Below are 15,564 nucleotides of genomic sequence, written 5' to 3'. Positions count from 1 at the left end.
ATGGATGTTACCAAATCTCAAATGTAGAAACAAATGAGCTCCTTATTGTTTTTAGAGTCGAGTAGCTTTTATTTGTCATTTCTACCACATACAACTGATACAGTAAAACCGAGACCGAGTTCCTCTAGGACCGAAAGTGCTACATGGACAACACAAACTACACAGTCGTACACTGCATAAAGTGCATAAGAAGTGCAAAGCACGTAAGTTACAGTGTAACAGAAGAAAGATAGATCATGGACATTCTTAGAGCAGCAATACAAAACAATTTCAGATGGGAAAGAACCGATTTTACTGTGTTAAGGAGACCGACGGCTTGGGGGAAGAAGCTGTTGCACAGTCTGGCCGTGTGAGACCGTATGCTCCGGTATCTTCTGCCAGATGGCAGGAGGGAGACAAGTTTGAGTGAGGGGTATGTGGGGTCTTCCGCAATGCTCTTCGCTTTTCAGATGCAGCCTTTCGGGACCAATGTACAAAGTTTGCTGAATTGCACTTTGTTAAACTGACTTTCAGTGCAGGTTATAATGGCCATTCTGAAGCAATCTGCTAAAGGTGATCTCTTCTGATTATTTTCTCTGACTCATATCTTACAGGCACCACAGTCCCCGCTTTGTTGAACAGCAGCTCCAATCAACTTTATTTGCATTTCTATTCTGACATCAGTGTGTCTGCAGCTGGGTTCCATCTGGAATACAAAAGTAAGCATTATAAGCAGAGACTAACAGCTTAAACAAATCAAAAACACAATAGGCAAACACTAGATCCCCATAAGCATAATTCCTAAACCTGATGTCTCTTGACTCTCTTGATGGATGTCATGGGCTCTTTACAGCATCACTTGGTGCCAGCATCTTTCAGTAGTTTGTCTTCTTGGTACTGGTGGCATCCTACATAACTTAGTGCTATCCTTTATTATTGGCTTGCTCCATGTTTTATTGTAGATAAAGAATCAGAAAGCAAAGCCTGGATCATAGACAAAACAGTGGATTTCAAAAATATTATTTGTTTTGAGGGTTTACCAGCTGGCTGCTATTTTTATCAAAGAGTTCCTGGATTTTCTTACTCTTAACCTTCCTTGTAATTAAATGATGCCAACCAGGTTTATGGTATTACTTTCCCTGTCCAAAAATGGAAATGGTTTTCTCCTTTTCATTTACCATTAAAACTTATGCAATTTAACCAGACAGCTTCTCGCAGTGACATTGATCGTGCACACAATATAAAATGAATGACACTGTGGCAGATTCCTCTCCTTATTCATGAACAATGTGGTCACCCTGGGTTTAAGTGACCTTTAAATAAACATTCAAGAATTACTGCTGAGTATTTTACATAAGCTGCATCTCTGAGCAAATGTATTCCTGGAGGGGCACTGCCATCCATATTTTGAGCAAAGCAGCTTTCAGAATTGAGCTCTCCTCATTAATCAAGCTGTGTGTGTTGAATAAATTTATTACGATTTTATTAAGTTCTAAAACTAATGAGAAAAGAATGGCTGTGGAAGTGTAGAAATTTTAGATGGCACGAGCTATTGAACAAGCAGATTGACAAGTGAGAAAACAAACAGACTTAGATGTGATGACTATGCCTCAGTTTGTTTACAATTTCTGGTTTACAAATAAAAGTGAGTGAGGGTAGAGACTACAGATTTCAGCTCATCAGGTGAAATCTTATTCAGAATTTTTGTTCACATTTGGAAGTCCAATTTTTGACTCTCAGATTAGTAAATTTGGATTAATTGAAAAGTACAGTGAATTTTTATCAGTATATACAATCTCTCAGTTGTACATGTGGTAATAGAAAAAAACATAAGTGATGGGCAGGCAATTTCAGGGGCGACTCCCCATGTGCTCCCAGCAATGAAAGACCCCATACACCAAGCATAAATCAAGTACTTAAATGTGATCTGCAAAGTTTCTTATCAATTCAGTGAGGAGCCTCATTACTGAAGGCCCAACCAGACGATCAATCTCAGGGAGTTGATGAGTGTCTATGGAGGCCCAGGATACAAAACCAAAATGTTTTAGTCAGAGACCATGAAGAAAAATAATTTAGTAAAACTATATTCTCTCAATTTCCTGTTTTAATCATCATTGAAAACAAATGGTTAACAATGCTGGACTTTTGAGTTGGCTCCTATTAACACAGTTAAGGAACATTCTGCAAGTTAAAGTCAACTTGTCCACTAGCACCACCTTAAACTCTTTAAGATTCGATTCCCAACAGTATGGGAACAAGTCCCAACAAGTCCACACTGACCCTCCGAAGACCAACCCATCCTTACCCACTCCCCTACATTTACCCCTGACTAATGCACCTAACACTATGGGCAATTTAGCATGGTCAATTCACCTGACCTTTAACTCACAACTATTGTGATGATAAGCTGTCTCAAGATATCCAGTTTCCTGAGAAAACCACGACACAAAGGAATTACAAATTATTATTGTTTGATCCCAAATTAGCCAACGAGATGGCCAGTCAGCATCTCTTCATCTCACAATAGTCATTTTGATGAAGGTGATCAAAGTCCTTCTTCCTCTCATGGCTTAGCAAAACCCATCCTGCTGCAGGACTGGGCCCTGAGCTTGTTGATTTGTTGAAATATATAATTTTAACTTCTGACTCTGGTAACTATCTTAAACTCATAAGATGAGCAATTCCTCTGTCTCCCCAGTGCCACCGTCTTTCCTGTTTCAAAAAACTACCATCACTTTTGAAAAAAGCCAAAAGATTGCAGGTACTGGAAGTCTGAAACAAACACGTGTTTTGACTCCAGTATGACTCTGTATAGCTCTGAAGAGGAGTCGTAATGGACTTGAAACATTAACTGTCTCTCCACAGATGCTGCCAAACCTGCTCAGTTTCTCCAGCATTCTCTGTGTTTGTACCACATTTTGAATGTTTTTTTTTGCATAAACTCTGCCTTGGATTTCTTCTTGAAGGATTTTGCTTCTAAAATTGAAATGAGAAAAAAAAAGGGTTTAGGGAACAATCTACAGCCCACTTCACCAAGGGTCGGGCTAAAAAGGAATTTTAAAAAATCCAACAGCATCTTGCTGTGATAGACTTAATACAGAAAATCATAATTTAATTTCAATTCAACTCCTTGTCCAAAGACCAGCTTCTAAAGGTTTTTTTTTCCCTTCAATTAAATACTAATTTGTTCTCAATTATCAATATTATTCAGGGGTAGGGATGATTACTGAATTTCAACTTGCAAAACCAGCAAACCTTGCTGAGATTTATTGGGGGGTGTCTGACAAATGGTAGAATGCAGCTCACAAAAGTAACTCAATCCCTTTTGTGCTTCTTTAAATAATTAGCAAATAATTAGCACCCTGTAGCGCTTGTCTTTTATTTGACCGCAAGACTAAAATGGGCTTGGTAAAATCCGACTAACAACCCTGAATTAAAGGATCTGCAGTTCTAAAAGTTAGTAACTGTATGTAGGGGCAGATTTTGTTTCTGCTGTTATTAAGTTTCATGATTAAAGTAGCATTTCTACCCTCTACCAGGATTGGTGAATGGGAAGGAGTGTGATTTTTTTTTAAAAAGGACATAAAATAGTAGGTTGATCTTAGGCACCCATTGGATGGTTGGCAGAGTGACTGGGCAAAGGGCTTGGTGTGAGACGGTGAAAATGGCACTGTGCCTAGCACCAGGTGGTGACCACCCTTATTAATGAGTATGCTACCTTGAAAATCTGGGAACAGATGCAGGATAGTATGATACACTTTAAAGAGTTTGTCACTGTACGACTAACTGACAAAATACCATGTGTTGGATAGATAGCCAAAAGCTGTGTGCTACATTGTGTTGCTTGTCCATCTGTTCCACATTTACAGCTTACTGTTGCCAATTTTCTCATATACTTACAGCTCTCTCATAGCATTGTATGCATAACCACACCACAGTAAGGAACACACTCAAATGTAAGGTACAATCAAAAGTCTTGTGGCCCTTGCATTTACCAAGAGCATCACACCACATCCACTGTAACATAATCTAGCTGCAATATGCTGACTGAATCAAAGTTAGGGAACAGGTTGGTCACATGCGTGTCATTATTATATAATATGTCAACTTCAGATAGTAATTTTTGAAAGTAATTTTTGCTTAAATGGCATGATGTCACGCTGACGGAATAATCTCAACCCCTGCCACTAGATTTTGTTGCAGGGTAAGTACAAAACTACTCTGGGGGGTTTCTGGTCTCATAGTATAGAGTCATCAAGGCTTCTCTCAACTTTCTAAATCCATTTCCCACAGTTATCACCAATGCAGCATTCAAAGTAGTAAGGACAGGCCTTTCTTTGGGATTTTCAATTACATCCTTCCATTGAAGGAGTGTGGGCCATCTCTGAAGGGACAAGAAAAATGTGACTTTGCCTCACATGTTGGGCAGATTTTAATCCCTCCTTTAATTCATGTATGGGCACACTGGAGTGGTTTAATCAATTAGGAAGATGTTGGATGGGGACCCCTACCAGCTCCCTGTTTCTGAGCCAGTTAAAAGTGAATCAAAAAGGGTCAGCCCTTACACCCCTCCTTGTATCTGTCACCTCCTCCAGTCCTTACATCCCTCCCTGCACTGTCACCTCCCCCAGTCCTTAAACCTCTCCCAGCTCTGTCACCTCCCCCAGCCCTTACACCTCTCCCAGCTTCTGTCACCTCCTCCAGCCCTTACACACCTCCCTGTCTCTGTAACTTCCTCCAACCTTAACATCCCTCCCTATCTCTGTCACTTCCTCCAGCCTTTAAACCCCTCCCTATCTCTGTAACCTCCTCCAGCCACAACTCACCTTTCCATCACTGTTATCTCCTCCAGTCCCTAATATTTTGTACCAAGTTACTTTTGTACCTGAGATGTTGCTGGAAATAGTGACATTGTACACTTTGCACTGTACTCGTGTACTTCGATACTCGAGTACACGTGACAATAAAATCTAATTCTACTTCTAATAAGCAGTTGAATATTTTAGTGACTCAAACCTTGAGTGGGACACATCATGAAGGTTGGATAGTTCTTAACTCCATTCCGTTCCATTTAACTTTGTCTGTGAATATGGAACATCAATCAAAAGTCACCTGAAATCTCTTTCTTCCCACACTTCCTAATAAACGTACCTGTCAGAAGGACACAGCTGTGCTTGGTATCTGTATGGTACTTGCATGCCATCTACTGCATCCAAACTCTTGATGCCCCAACAGTTATTCTGTGCCCTGTAGAATTAAAGGAGAAACAACCTGAAAACAGCACGTGAAAAGCAAATTATTTTTCTTTCAATTCCTATCTTTTTTTGAGTAAATGCATATTTGTTTAAAAAAAATTAAAACCTGATCTTTGATTAAGTATTTATAATAGCTTGAGTTCTAAAATCATGAATAGCTGATTCACTACTCAATCACATAATACTGATAAACTTGTCTGTTGCTGTGACTGGACCATTGAGACTTTGTTCATTGTCCTGCCGTACTCTCTCCTTTACTAACACTGTAAATGTTTTACTGAATCGAATTTCACTTTATCTTTTATACACAGAGGAGCAATGTGAATAAAATTCTCTGCCAAGTATCTGCAACATATGTTGTCATGCAGAGAGAGAGAGAGAGAGAGACAGCTGGCAGCATTTCACATGGGAAACAGCATTACATTGCCTTCATCCAGTACATTGTGGCTACTAATCCCACAATGGCAATGAGAACTCCATTTTTTCATTTGTGCAATATTACACTTATCAATGCCATTAATACAGTTTCCTCCAAAATCACAAATGCTTCCTAAGCCTTTGCATCTCAACATTAATGTTAGTTTGATACTTAATTTCCCAATAGTTATGATGTGAGAAGAGAGTTGAAGAAAATTAATAGGAAGTGGTTGAAAAGAATTTAGCAGAAATTCTGATGTAGAACACATGATAATCAAGCAAAGTATTTGTGCAATGCCTGTAATCATGTCAAAACTGCCATGTTCATTGTACCATTTAACCCTCACTGTTCCATCGACTTTCCTTTTTATTATATCACACAATCGCAATTCTTGGTATCTTCCATTTATCCATGAACGAAGATAATAAAACTGATTGTTCAAGCCTCTTCCCACTGAATGAAACATGCCAGAGCTGATGGTCATGAATATAATAGTAAATGTTGAAATCAGAGTGCTTTATGTGGATGGTATTGTCACCAGTATATAATGTAGGGACCCAGGTGAATGCTCTGGTGGCTGAGGTACAAATCATTCCATGTAAACTGGTGCAATTAAAATTTGATGAATAAAATCTGGAATCGAACACTAATGATCAGTAAAGGTGATGGTTAAGCTGTCATTGGTTGTTGTAAAAACCAGTGTTCTTCAGAAAAATAAATTTGCTGTCCTTACCTCCAGATCCACAGCAACGTGGCTGACTTTTAATTGTCCTTTGAAATTCCCGAGAAAACCATTTGGTTCAGTTAGGGATGAACAACGAATGCTCGCCATGCCAGTGACAGTTGAGGTTAAAATGAGGAATCATTTCGTGACACTGGTTATGCTGCCATAATATACTGGAACCTAGATTGACCAATATGACATGGAATTACTGCATCAAACAGGGACTAGAACTGTGGTAGCTGTGCGAGCATTTTGTAAATAGTTGATATTTTTGGAACAGACATCTCCTTCAATAATTGTTCTCTTGTTCTTTTTTGCAGCTGTAGGGTTGACCAGTTGCCCAGAACCATTGGTCCCTGCTAATAGTGTGAAGACTGGTGAGAGATATCTAATTAATGATGTTGTGTCCTTTCGATGTGAACCAGGTTATCAATTGCAGGTAATTACTCAATGTGGTAATGCAGAGAGGATTATGGGGCAGATATTAATACCTAATGCGGTTAACAAGATGCTAAATACCCAGGCGTTCAAGGTGACAAGACAAACCAATTGATTGTATTTAAATATAAATGGACAGTCAGCCAGGAAGATGCTGGGATATATGAAGTCCAATTGGTTGAAATAAAAAACTTAACAAGCAGGTGTACGGCTGCATGTTGCCTACAAAGTATTTAACTTGTCTATGAAATTATTAACAGAGGATGGTTGAATCAAAATGAAGATTTTGGGTGTGATCCCCATCCCTGTTTTCTGAATACCTCCTAAAACTTTATTACTGATGGGCAAAGGAGGTCGCCATGTGGATCTGGGTTACTCCTTTACCAAGTGGAAAATAATGTATAGTCGGTTCTGGTATATCATGATAGTTCTGTTCTTGTTTGATATCGCGTTATAAGAAAATTGTGTAGTTGGCACACCTTTTAAACTAATGGGGCCAAAATCACTTTATAGCCAATACAGATAAAGAAAGTTTGCGTTCTACAAATAACGTCTAAATTCTTTCATCATGTTGAAGCCAATTCGCATTGAAGAAACATGTGTTTTCGCAAAACCGACTGTATTGCCTTTGTCATTTTGCAACCATACAGAAGCAATTAAAACCTGAAGATTTAGAAAATACAAAAGGTGTCAGACATATTAATTTTCATGGATAAAATTTATCAAGAAGATGATTTGCTAACTGCTTATGAGAACTGGTCAGATTTTGACAAATTTGGAAACATGGAAGAGAAATAATGGAATTCAGTAGATTGTAATGAAAACAGATATTGCTGGAAAAGCTCATCAGATCTGGCAGCATCTGTAGAGAGAAATCAGAGTTATGTTTTGAATCGATTGACCCTTTCTGATTTACAGCATCTGCAGTTCTTTCAGTTTTTTATTCAATAGATTGTACACAAGACTATGGAGCTATCATTTGAAAATTCCCAATTTGTGCTGGCGTTTAAGTTATTGCACTGTGACAAAATATTAAATATGGTCAAACTATTAATTTTGATAGGCATTAAATTTGCAGATCAACACACTGCTGGAAGAAATATCAGAAACACTTTTAAAGATAACTCCTTAGAAATATTCCTTTCCAGCAGTATTTGTAGGCAAAAGAGTGTGGCAGAAAATGGAAATTTCAGTATCAACAGACTGATGAAGTCATACAGATACAGGTCAGAAGCATCAGTTCAAAATTAGAACTGGAACTAAAATAAATGAAGACAGAAATAATTTTAATAATTTTCAGAAGCATGAACCCCAAAAATGCCTGGGGTGTAGTCAATTGATGTTTCAGGTGCAACCATCACTCCTTAAAATATTCAAAATCATATTGCAGATCTTTAGAAAGTAAACATGAAACAGAAGATAGACATATGGATCAAAGAAAGGGCATTGAATCAGTCACAAGAAGTTTCAGCTGAGTGATAAATGTATTGGTTGCAGAGTTTTTCAGTTTTGCAGCATTTGACATTAGATGCACATTTCCAGTGTATGAATTACACTGGCTAAAGTGCTACCTGTTACTCTCTCAGTATTTATGTTCAAAATGAAGTGAAGGAATTTGAGAGTTAAGCTGGCTTCAGATTTGGGAATGACAGCACACTCCAATTGTCTAAAAAAAGAGTAGTCATTCTTTGTAAAAGACTAAAATAAGTCAAATAATTAATTATGTTAACACATCTTATGCTCACATCCAAATCATTTATACAAATGATGAAAAGGAGTGGACCCAGAACTGATCCTTGTGGCACTCCACTGGTCACAGGCCTCCAGTCTGAAAAACAACCCTCCACCATCACCCTCTGACTTCTACCTTTGAGCCAGTTCTGGATCCAAATGGCTAGTTCTCCCTGTATTCCATGAGATCTAACCTTGCTAACCAGTGTCCCATGGGGAACCTTGTCGAATGCCTCACATCTACCACTTTGCCCTCATCAATCCTCTTTATTACTTCTTTAAAAAAATTCAATCAAGTTTGTGAGACATGATTTCCCAAGCATACAGCTATGTTAACTATTCTTAAACGGTCCTTGTCTTTCCAAATACATGTACATCCTGTCCTTCAGGATTCCTTCCAACAACTTGCCCACCACTGATGTCAGGCTCACTAGTCTAAAGTTCCTTGGCTTGTCCTTACCACCTTTCTTAAACAGTGGCACCACGTTGGCCAACCTCCAGTCTTCTGGCACCTAACCTGTGACTATCGATGATACAAATATCTCAGTAAGAGGCCCAGCAATCACTTCCCTCCCTTCCCATTGAGTTCTAGGGACACCTGATCATATCCTGGGGATTTATCCACTTTTATGCATTTCAAGACATCCAGCACTGCCTCCTCTGTAATATTCACATTTTTCAAGGTGTCACCATCTATTTCCCTACATTCTATATCTTCCATCTCCTTTTCCACAGTAAATACTGAGGCAGAATACTTGTTTGGTACCTCCCCCATTTACAAGGATGTTGCCAGGGTTAGAGGATTTGACCTATAGGGAAACGTTGAATAGCCTGGAGCTGTTTTCCCTGGAGCGTCGGAGGCTGAGGGGTCACCTTATAGATGTTTATAAAATCATGAGGGGAATGGATAGGATAAATAACTAAAGTATTTTCCTTGGGGTAGGGGAGTCCAGAACTAGAGGGCATAGGTTTAGGATGAGAGGGGAAAGATATAGAAGAGACCCAAGGGGCAACTTTTTCACACAGAGGGTGGTGCGTGTATAGAATAAGCTGTCAGAGGAAGTGGTGGAGGCTAGTACAATTGCAGCATTTAAAAGGCATCTGGATGGGTATATGAATATGGAGCGTTTGGAGGGATATGGGCCGGGTGCTGGCAGATGTGACTAGATTAGGTTGGGATATCTGGTCAGCATGGACGAGTTAGACTGAAGGGTCTGTTTCCGTGCTATAAATCTCTAGACTCTATATATAGTATCCAGTGAACCATTGGTCTTAAATAAGTCACTGATGAAAAAAACACAGATGCAATTGAAAACAATTACATTGTTCTATTTAGAAGTTCTGTGAACTTACAGTTTGCCAATTGGTACATTACTGTATTCCTTTTAAAAGGCTAAAACATTTTGTGAAAAATGAAAGACTGGGAGATGGAGAGTAATTAGCTTATAAAAGAGATCAGAGACAGATGTAAAACTTGCAGTAAATACCAAAGGACACTATCATATACTTAAGCAAGTCTGTTATCAGAAAGAGATTTCAATGAGGTAATGACTATGCATTTAAAGATGTGGATTCAAGAAAAATAAATTTAATTTTGTATACTTGGCAAACAGATTTTGCCAGTCAACATTAATGCAGAGCAAAGATGAGGAAACATTAGGTACGATAATGTAAAAATAAATGGGAATCAGACTTGAAGCAGTAGCAAAGTTTCTTGCTGACTACCTGATGAAGGGGCAATACTCTGAAAGCTAGTGCTTCCAAATAAACCTGTTAGACTATAACCTGGTATTGTGTGATTTTTAACTTTATGTACACTAGTCCAACACCGACTCCTCCAAATCAATTATAAACAGAACAGGGAAGGTAATTGGGAAAAATAAAAACTGACTGATTGCACAGGATCAGGGGCAGGAGGTTCCGTTCATGGATTGGTGATGTGAAGTCAAAAGATAGAGCAGGAAAATGAGCTGTGAGCTCAAATAATGGGTCCTGGAGTGAACATGCACCAAGAAAAAGTCTCAAACTGTGGAAAAGAATATTTTTAATAGAAGGGACGGTTAAACTGTAGCAGTCCAGAAAGATCTCGAAGGTTCCAATGAGGTTAAGAAAAATAGTACAGATAAAGAATACCACCAGGACCAGAAGCCAATGCAATTGTGAAGTCTTGAAGGCTGTGGACAAATTAGAAGACAAATTAATAAAATGAGACAAACAGTAAGAATTGCAAAACTGAAGAGAATTTTGGAGTGTACACAAAGGTTTCAAATCAGGGACAACTGGGCCTAACACATTGATGGAGAGCATAGAAAAGGCACTTCCTAACTGAACATAGAATTGAAGAAAAACTGGGAGACCAAGATGTCATCAGAATCATGCACAGCAGGAAAAGCACTTTTGAAGACTTTCTTGGCTTTGTGGGTGTGAAAAACATGGGGATGTAAATCAGTTAATAGTAAAACTGCTCCTAAGCAAAGAAATTTTTCATCCTCAAAAAGAGGCAGCTAAAGCAGTGAGGTCATGATGGAGGTTAAAGAAATATGTTTCTAGCCTAAATTATGCCTCTTGAGTTTGGTATTGCTTAGTAAGCTCTGTCATCTTAAAATTGGGTTATGTCCAGGCAAAAACAGACCCTGCGATGCTTTACTGGTACTGTTGGGAGAAACCTTCAGTCATTTTATGTAGATAGTTTTTTTTAGTGGGATAGCAATAGAGAATTTAAAAGTTTTGCCATGAATTGGCTTAAGGCAGAATTTGAAATTGGAAGTCAGTCTTCTGGAGCTTTTAATTATATAGGATTAGATAATTGACAACGTTGGGAGAAACTTTACTTAAATAATGTTTAGAGGATCCCAACAAATTGGACTTGATCTTCTCAAAAGGAGATCTGTACAGCTAAGGAAGAAGCAGAGCAGTTGAAAAGTTTAATTGGGCAATTAAACTGATCATGCACATAGCTAGACCAAATGCATGCTATGATATAGTAGAATTAAGCACCATGTTGAAATACACGACTGTTGGGGAAGTGCTGAAGGCAAATAAGATATTAAAGAAGTTAAGCTTAAGGCATTCACACTTAGATTTCAGCTGAGGGTGTCCTCGAAGTGAAATCAGACTGTTTCAGTGATGCCTCACATGGTAATTGTCAAAATGTTTTATAAATGCAGCAGAATTTATTATATTTTTTGTGAGAAGGTCATGACAAATGTCTTTGAACCTTGGATTTGAAAAAAAGACTAAAAGGAGTAATTAAAAGCATCTTCGTTGTAGAATTAATTGTGCTGGCGAAGCAACAACTATGTGTTTATTTAGTATTTTGAAAAAGTTACAACATAAGGGTCAATTGGGGAAAAATATGCCTTTAGTATGCAATATTGGTAATTAGTCACCAACAACAATGTTCATTTGCTGGAAGGTGTCACAGAAAATATTTTAAAGGATTGATCTTGTGAGTGTAAAAAATACATTGGAAATAAAGCAAGTTTCACAAACAAAAGGGTTGATGCAAGTAATCAGAAATTGGTTTGTTTTGCAAAAGGAAATACTTGCTTTGAAAGAAATTGTTGGATGTCCTTGAACCAAAATCTGATTGAAAATTTTCAACATGGTTGGAATATGAAATTAAAGCTTACATAATGCTACATGTATTATAAAATCATTTTGTACATTTTATTATGAATTGTTTTCTTGTCAGTAAAGGAGAGAAATTTGTTACGATCTAATTTTGATAATTGAATGCTAAATACTTTAGAGTTTAAGGAAGCATGGCAAACAAATATGTGAAATAATTAATTGTATTTAAGTGTAACTTTGTCAAAAAGCATTTAACCTCTAGTGTGTAATACAGAATGAACCCTTGCATATTTCACATGAATTGTAGTTAACAAAGATCAATTGTTCTGTTTATTCTTATAGGGGCACTCACATATTTCCTGTATGCCTGGAACAGTCCGCCGATGGAACTATCCACCACCACTGTGCATTGGTATGTATCCACTAATAGTTACACAATGGTTTCAATGATGTACCTTGTATGCATGATTGAATTTATTATTTGCACCTTGCCTCTGGCTTTAAAGGAAGATAAAGTGAGGACTGCAGGTGCTGGGGATCAGAGTCAAAAAGAGTGGTGCTGGAAAAGCACAGCTGATCAGGCAGCATCTGAGGAGCAGATGCTCAAAACGTCAACGCTCATGCTCCTCAGATGCTGCCTGATCAGTTGTGCTTTTCCAGCACCACATTTTTTGACTCTAGTTTTAAAATCTAGTTACACAAGGAGTGTCATATATCACTAGAAATTTGAATCCTAAATTAATTAGTAGCACTCTTGCCTTCAAGTCAGTTGGTTGTAGGTTCAAGTATTTTCATCAAACTGGTATTTCAGTGTTGCAGTCTGAAAGGCTATGTGCTTTTTAGGTGAAAAGTGATTTTCAGGACATTCCATATAAATAATCCCATAGTATTGCCTAAGAAAGACCAACACTTAATGTTTAATGCTTCTCCCTTTGTTTTACCCGATCAGTTAGCTCATTCTTGGTTCTGTGGGCCTTACTTGTTATTGAATTGGTGGCAATACTTGAACAAAAGTGTAACCATCCTTCTGCCTCCTCCTCCAGCAGCTCCGCTCCCCCCACCCCCAACCCCCCACACCCCCAGCCAAGTTTGAATGGGTGCAATGCAGTCAATGGCTCTTCGCAGTACAATCTTACTTGAGCATCTAATTGAGGCGTCAGGATGGGTATAAGAACAGGAAGGGTTTGGGGGGAATATGGGTTGGGTGCTGGCAGGGGACACTAGATTGGATTGGGATATCTGATCAGCATAGACATCTCTATGACTCTATAAACATTGAGTCTTCTGATTTTGTTGGTTCTTGTTTCCTTTACATTTTACTTTTTGTTTGGTTGTATATCAGAAGGGTGGTATAAAGTCATGATTCTAATTTGGAATACAAGTGCAGATATGAATTGCCTTCTGTACTGTAGCAGTTCTGTGATCATGGCTGCACATTTAATTCCAATCTCTCCAGCAAATGCTTTGTTCACAACATTGGGGTGAGTTACTGCTGAAGAAGGACAATTCTTTGAATCATTGAATCCTTACAGTGTGGAAGCAGGCCATTTACCATCAAGTACCTCTGAAGTGCATCCCACCCAGACTCACCTCCACTACCCTATCCCTGTAACCCTGCATTTCCCATGGTTAATCCACCCAGCCTGCACATCCCTGGACATTACTGATAATTTAGCATGGCCAGTCCACTTAACCTGCACTTCTTTGGACTCTGGGAGGAAATCGGATTACCTGGAGGAAACTCACGCAGGCATGGGGAGAATGTGCAAATTCCACATAGATGGTTGGCCGAGGATGAAATTGAACAGGCGCTCAAAGTTTGTGAGAAGATTTGTAGCACGGGTGCTCGTTGTGGTTCTGTTCGCCAAGCTGGGAATTTGTGTTGCAGACGTTTCGTCCCCTGTCTAGGTGACATCCTCAGTGCTTGGGAATTCCTGTGAAGCACTTGTGTCTGCAACACAAAACATCACAGAAGCGCTTCACAGGAGGCTCCCAAGCACTGAGGATGTCACCTAGACAGGGGACGAAACGTCTGCAACACAAATTCCCAGCTCGGTGAACAGAACCACAAGAACAGGCGCTGTGAGGCAGCAGTACTAACCACTGAGCCGGGCTGATGCACCAGTATTAAGGGTAAAAATATTTGCTAAAGCACCAAAATGTTATTGATCTCACTTATAACTTGCAATTAATTAATCTGCAGAAATTCAGAGTTGATTTTTTTTAAATGGGTGCTTTAGTAGAAGAGTAAAAGCAGTTGATGGCAGTCACTTGAAGAAACAGTGAAGAGAAATAGTCTGGGCTCTAATAAAATAAAACATTTTATTGTGGTCTCATTGTGTGACTGAAGAGCTAAGAAATATGCAGTGAACAGCAAGCAAAAACTACATGATTCAGAAAGTGTCTGTGTCAAAGACGTGTGTTTAATAATCCCAGTCTGCCTCTGAGGTAAACCAATACATTAAAGTCTCAAATAATGGGTGAATTCAAATCCAATATTGTTTTGTGTATATGCTAGTAAAAGGCAGAAGGAGACATTATTTCAAGACTATCAGAGATCAGGATGATTCTGTAAATCCCTCTCAAATTTATACAAAATCCAATCATATTGTAGAATTTTGAGAGGGATTTACAGAAAATTGTTGAAGATCAGAACTATTAGTTTTCATAAGCTTCTCCAAGTTTGCATGCTTTACAGATAACATGAGTCCAGGAGATACAGTATACAATACTTTGCTTTTAACCTTAAGCTGGCACATTCCCTCTAGATATACAAAGACAAAGGTTACTTGGCACAAAGAAGAAAGGCTTTTCAGGACCCTTTATGCTTCTTTAAGTGGTGAATACCTATTTCACCTGAACACTGAAAGTGAAGAAGAGAATTGACCTTCTTTTGGTTGAACTCTAGAGACGGATCGAATCTTTATTGTAGAGTTTGGAGTCAGGTATTTTCTCACTCTTCCAATCCAGTCTTTGCCCTGGCTGCTGGGATTTTCATTACATCAGAGGCAAAGATAAAGGCAAGCTAATATTGAGGACAGATTAAGAGGCTTCAATTCTCAGAGTCATAGGTCCAGTTCAGAGGAAAGTCTTGTAATGCACAGCTCTTACCACCAACCCTCCACTCCTCCACCCCCGTCATCCGTCTTAAAATCTTTTCAAACCACCCCCATCACCCTACCTTACTTACACACTTTGATGGCTCTTAAACCACTCCTTAAGATCCCACCTCTCTCCCATCTTATCCCACTTATTCTCCACTCCTTCAACTCCCCACACACTCCCCCATGCCTTTTCATGCCTCCTCTCTCACCCAATTCAGATGCTGAGTTGTTCTATAAAAATGTAGTGAAAACCATTGGGAGAGTTTTAACGATTAGGGCAATGTACTCCTTACCACACAATGCAGAAAAATTATTTCTTCATTGAATGCTTTCTTCTCATGT

General features: G+C 38.7%; 1 protein-coding gene across 1 annotated transcript in view; it reads left to right on the top strand.

The window, feature by feature from the left end:
• csmd2 (CUB and Sushi multiple domains 2) overlaps window positions 1-15,564 on the top strand; it is a 602,495-nt gene that overhangs the window by 387,256 nt on the left and 199,675 nt on the right. Inside the window, exons 32-34 of the mRNA XM_072548527.1 lie at window positions 594-698; window positions 6,697-6,815; window positions 12,461-12,530. Of these exons, the coding sequence (XP_072404628.1) occupies window positions 594-698; window positions 6,697-6,815; window positions 12,461-12,530 (294 nt within the window). The remainder of the gene's footprint in view (window positions 1-593; window positions 699-6,696; window positions 6,816-12,460; window positions 12,531-15,564) is intronic.

Source organism: Chiloscyllium punctatum, chromosome 27 (assembly GCF_047496795.1).
Source record: "Chiloscyllium punctatum isolate Juve2018m chromosome 27, sChiPun1.3, whole genome shotgun sequence".
NCBI classification, from domain to species: Eukaryota; Metazoa; Chordata; class Chondrichthyes; order Orectolobiformes; family Hemiscylliidae; genus Chiloscyllium; species Chiloscyllium punctatum.
Note: the sequence above shows the minus strand (reverse complement) of the source record. Positions and strands in the feature narration are given on the sequence as shown.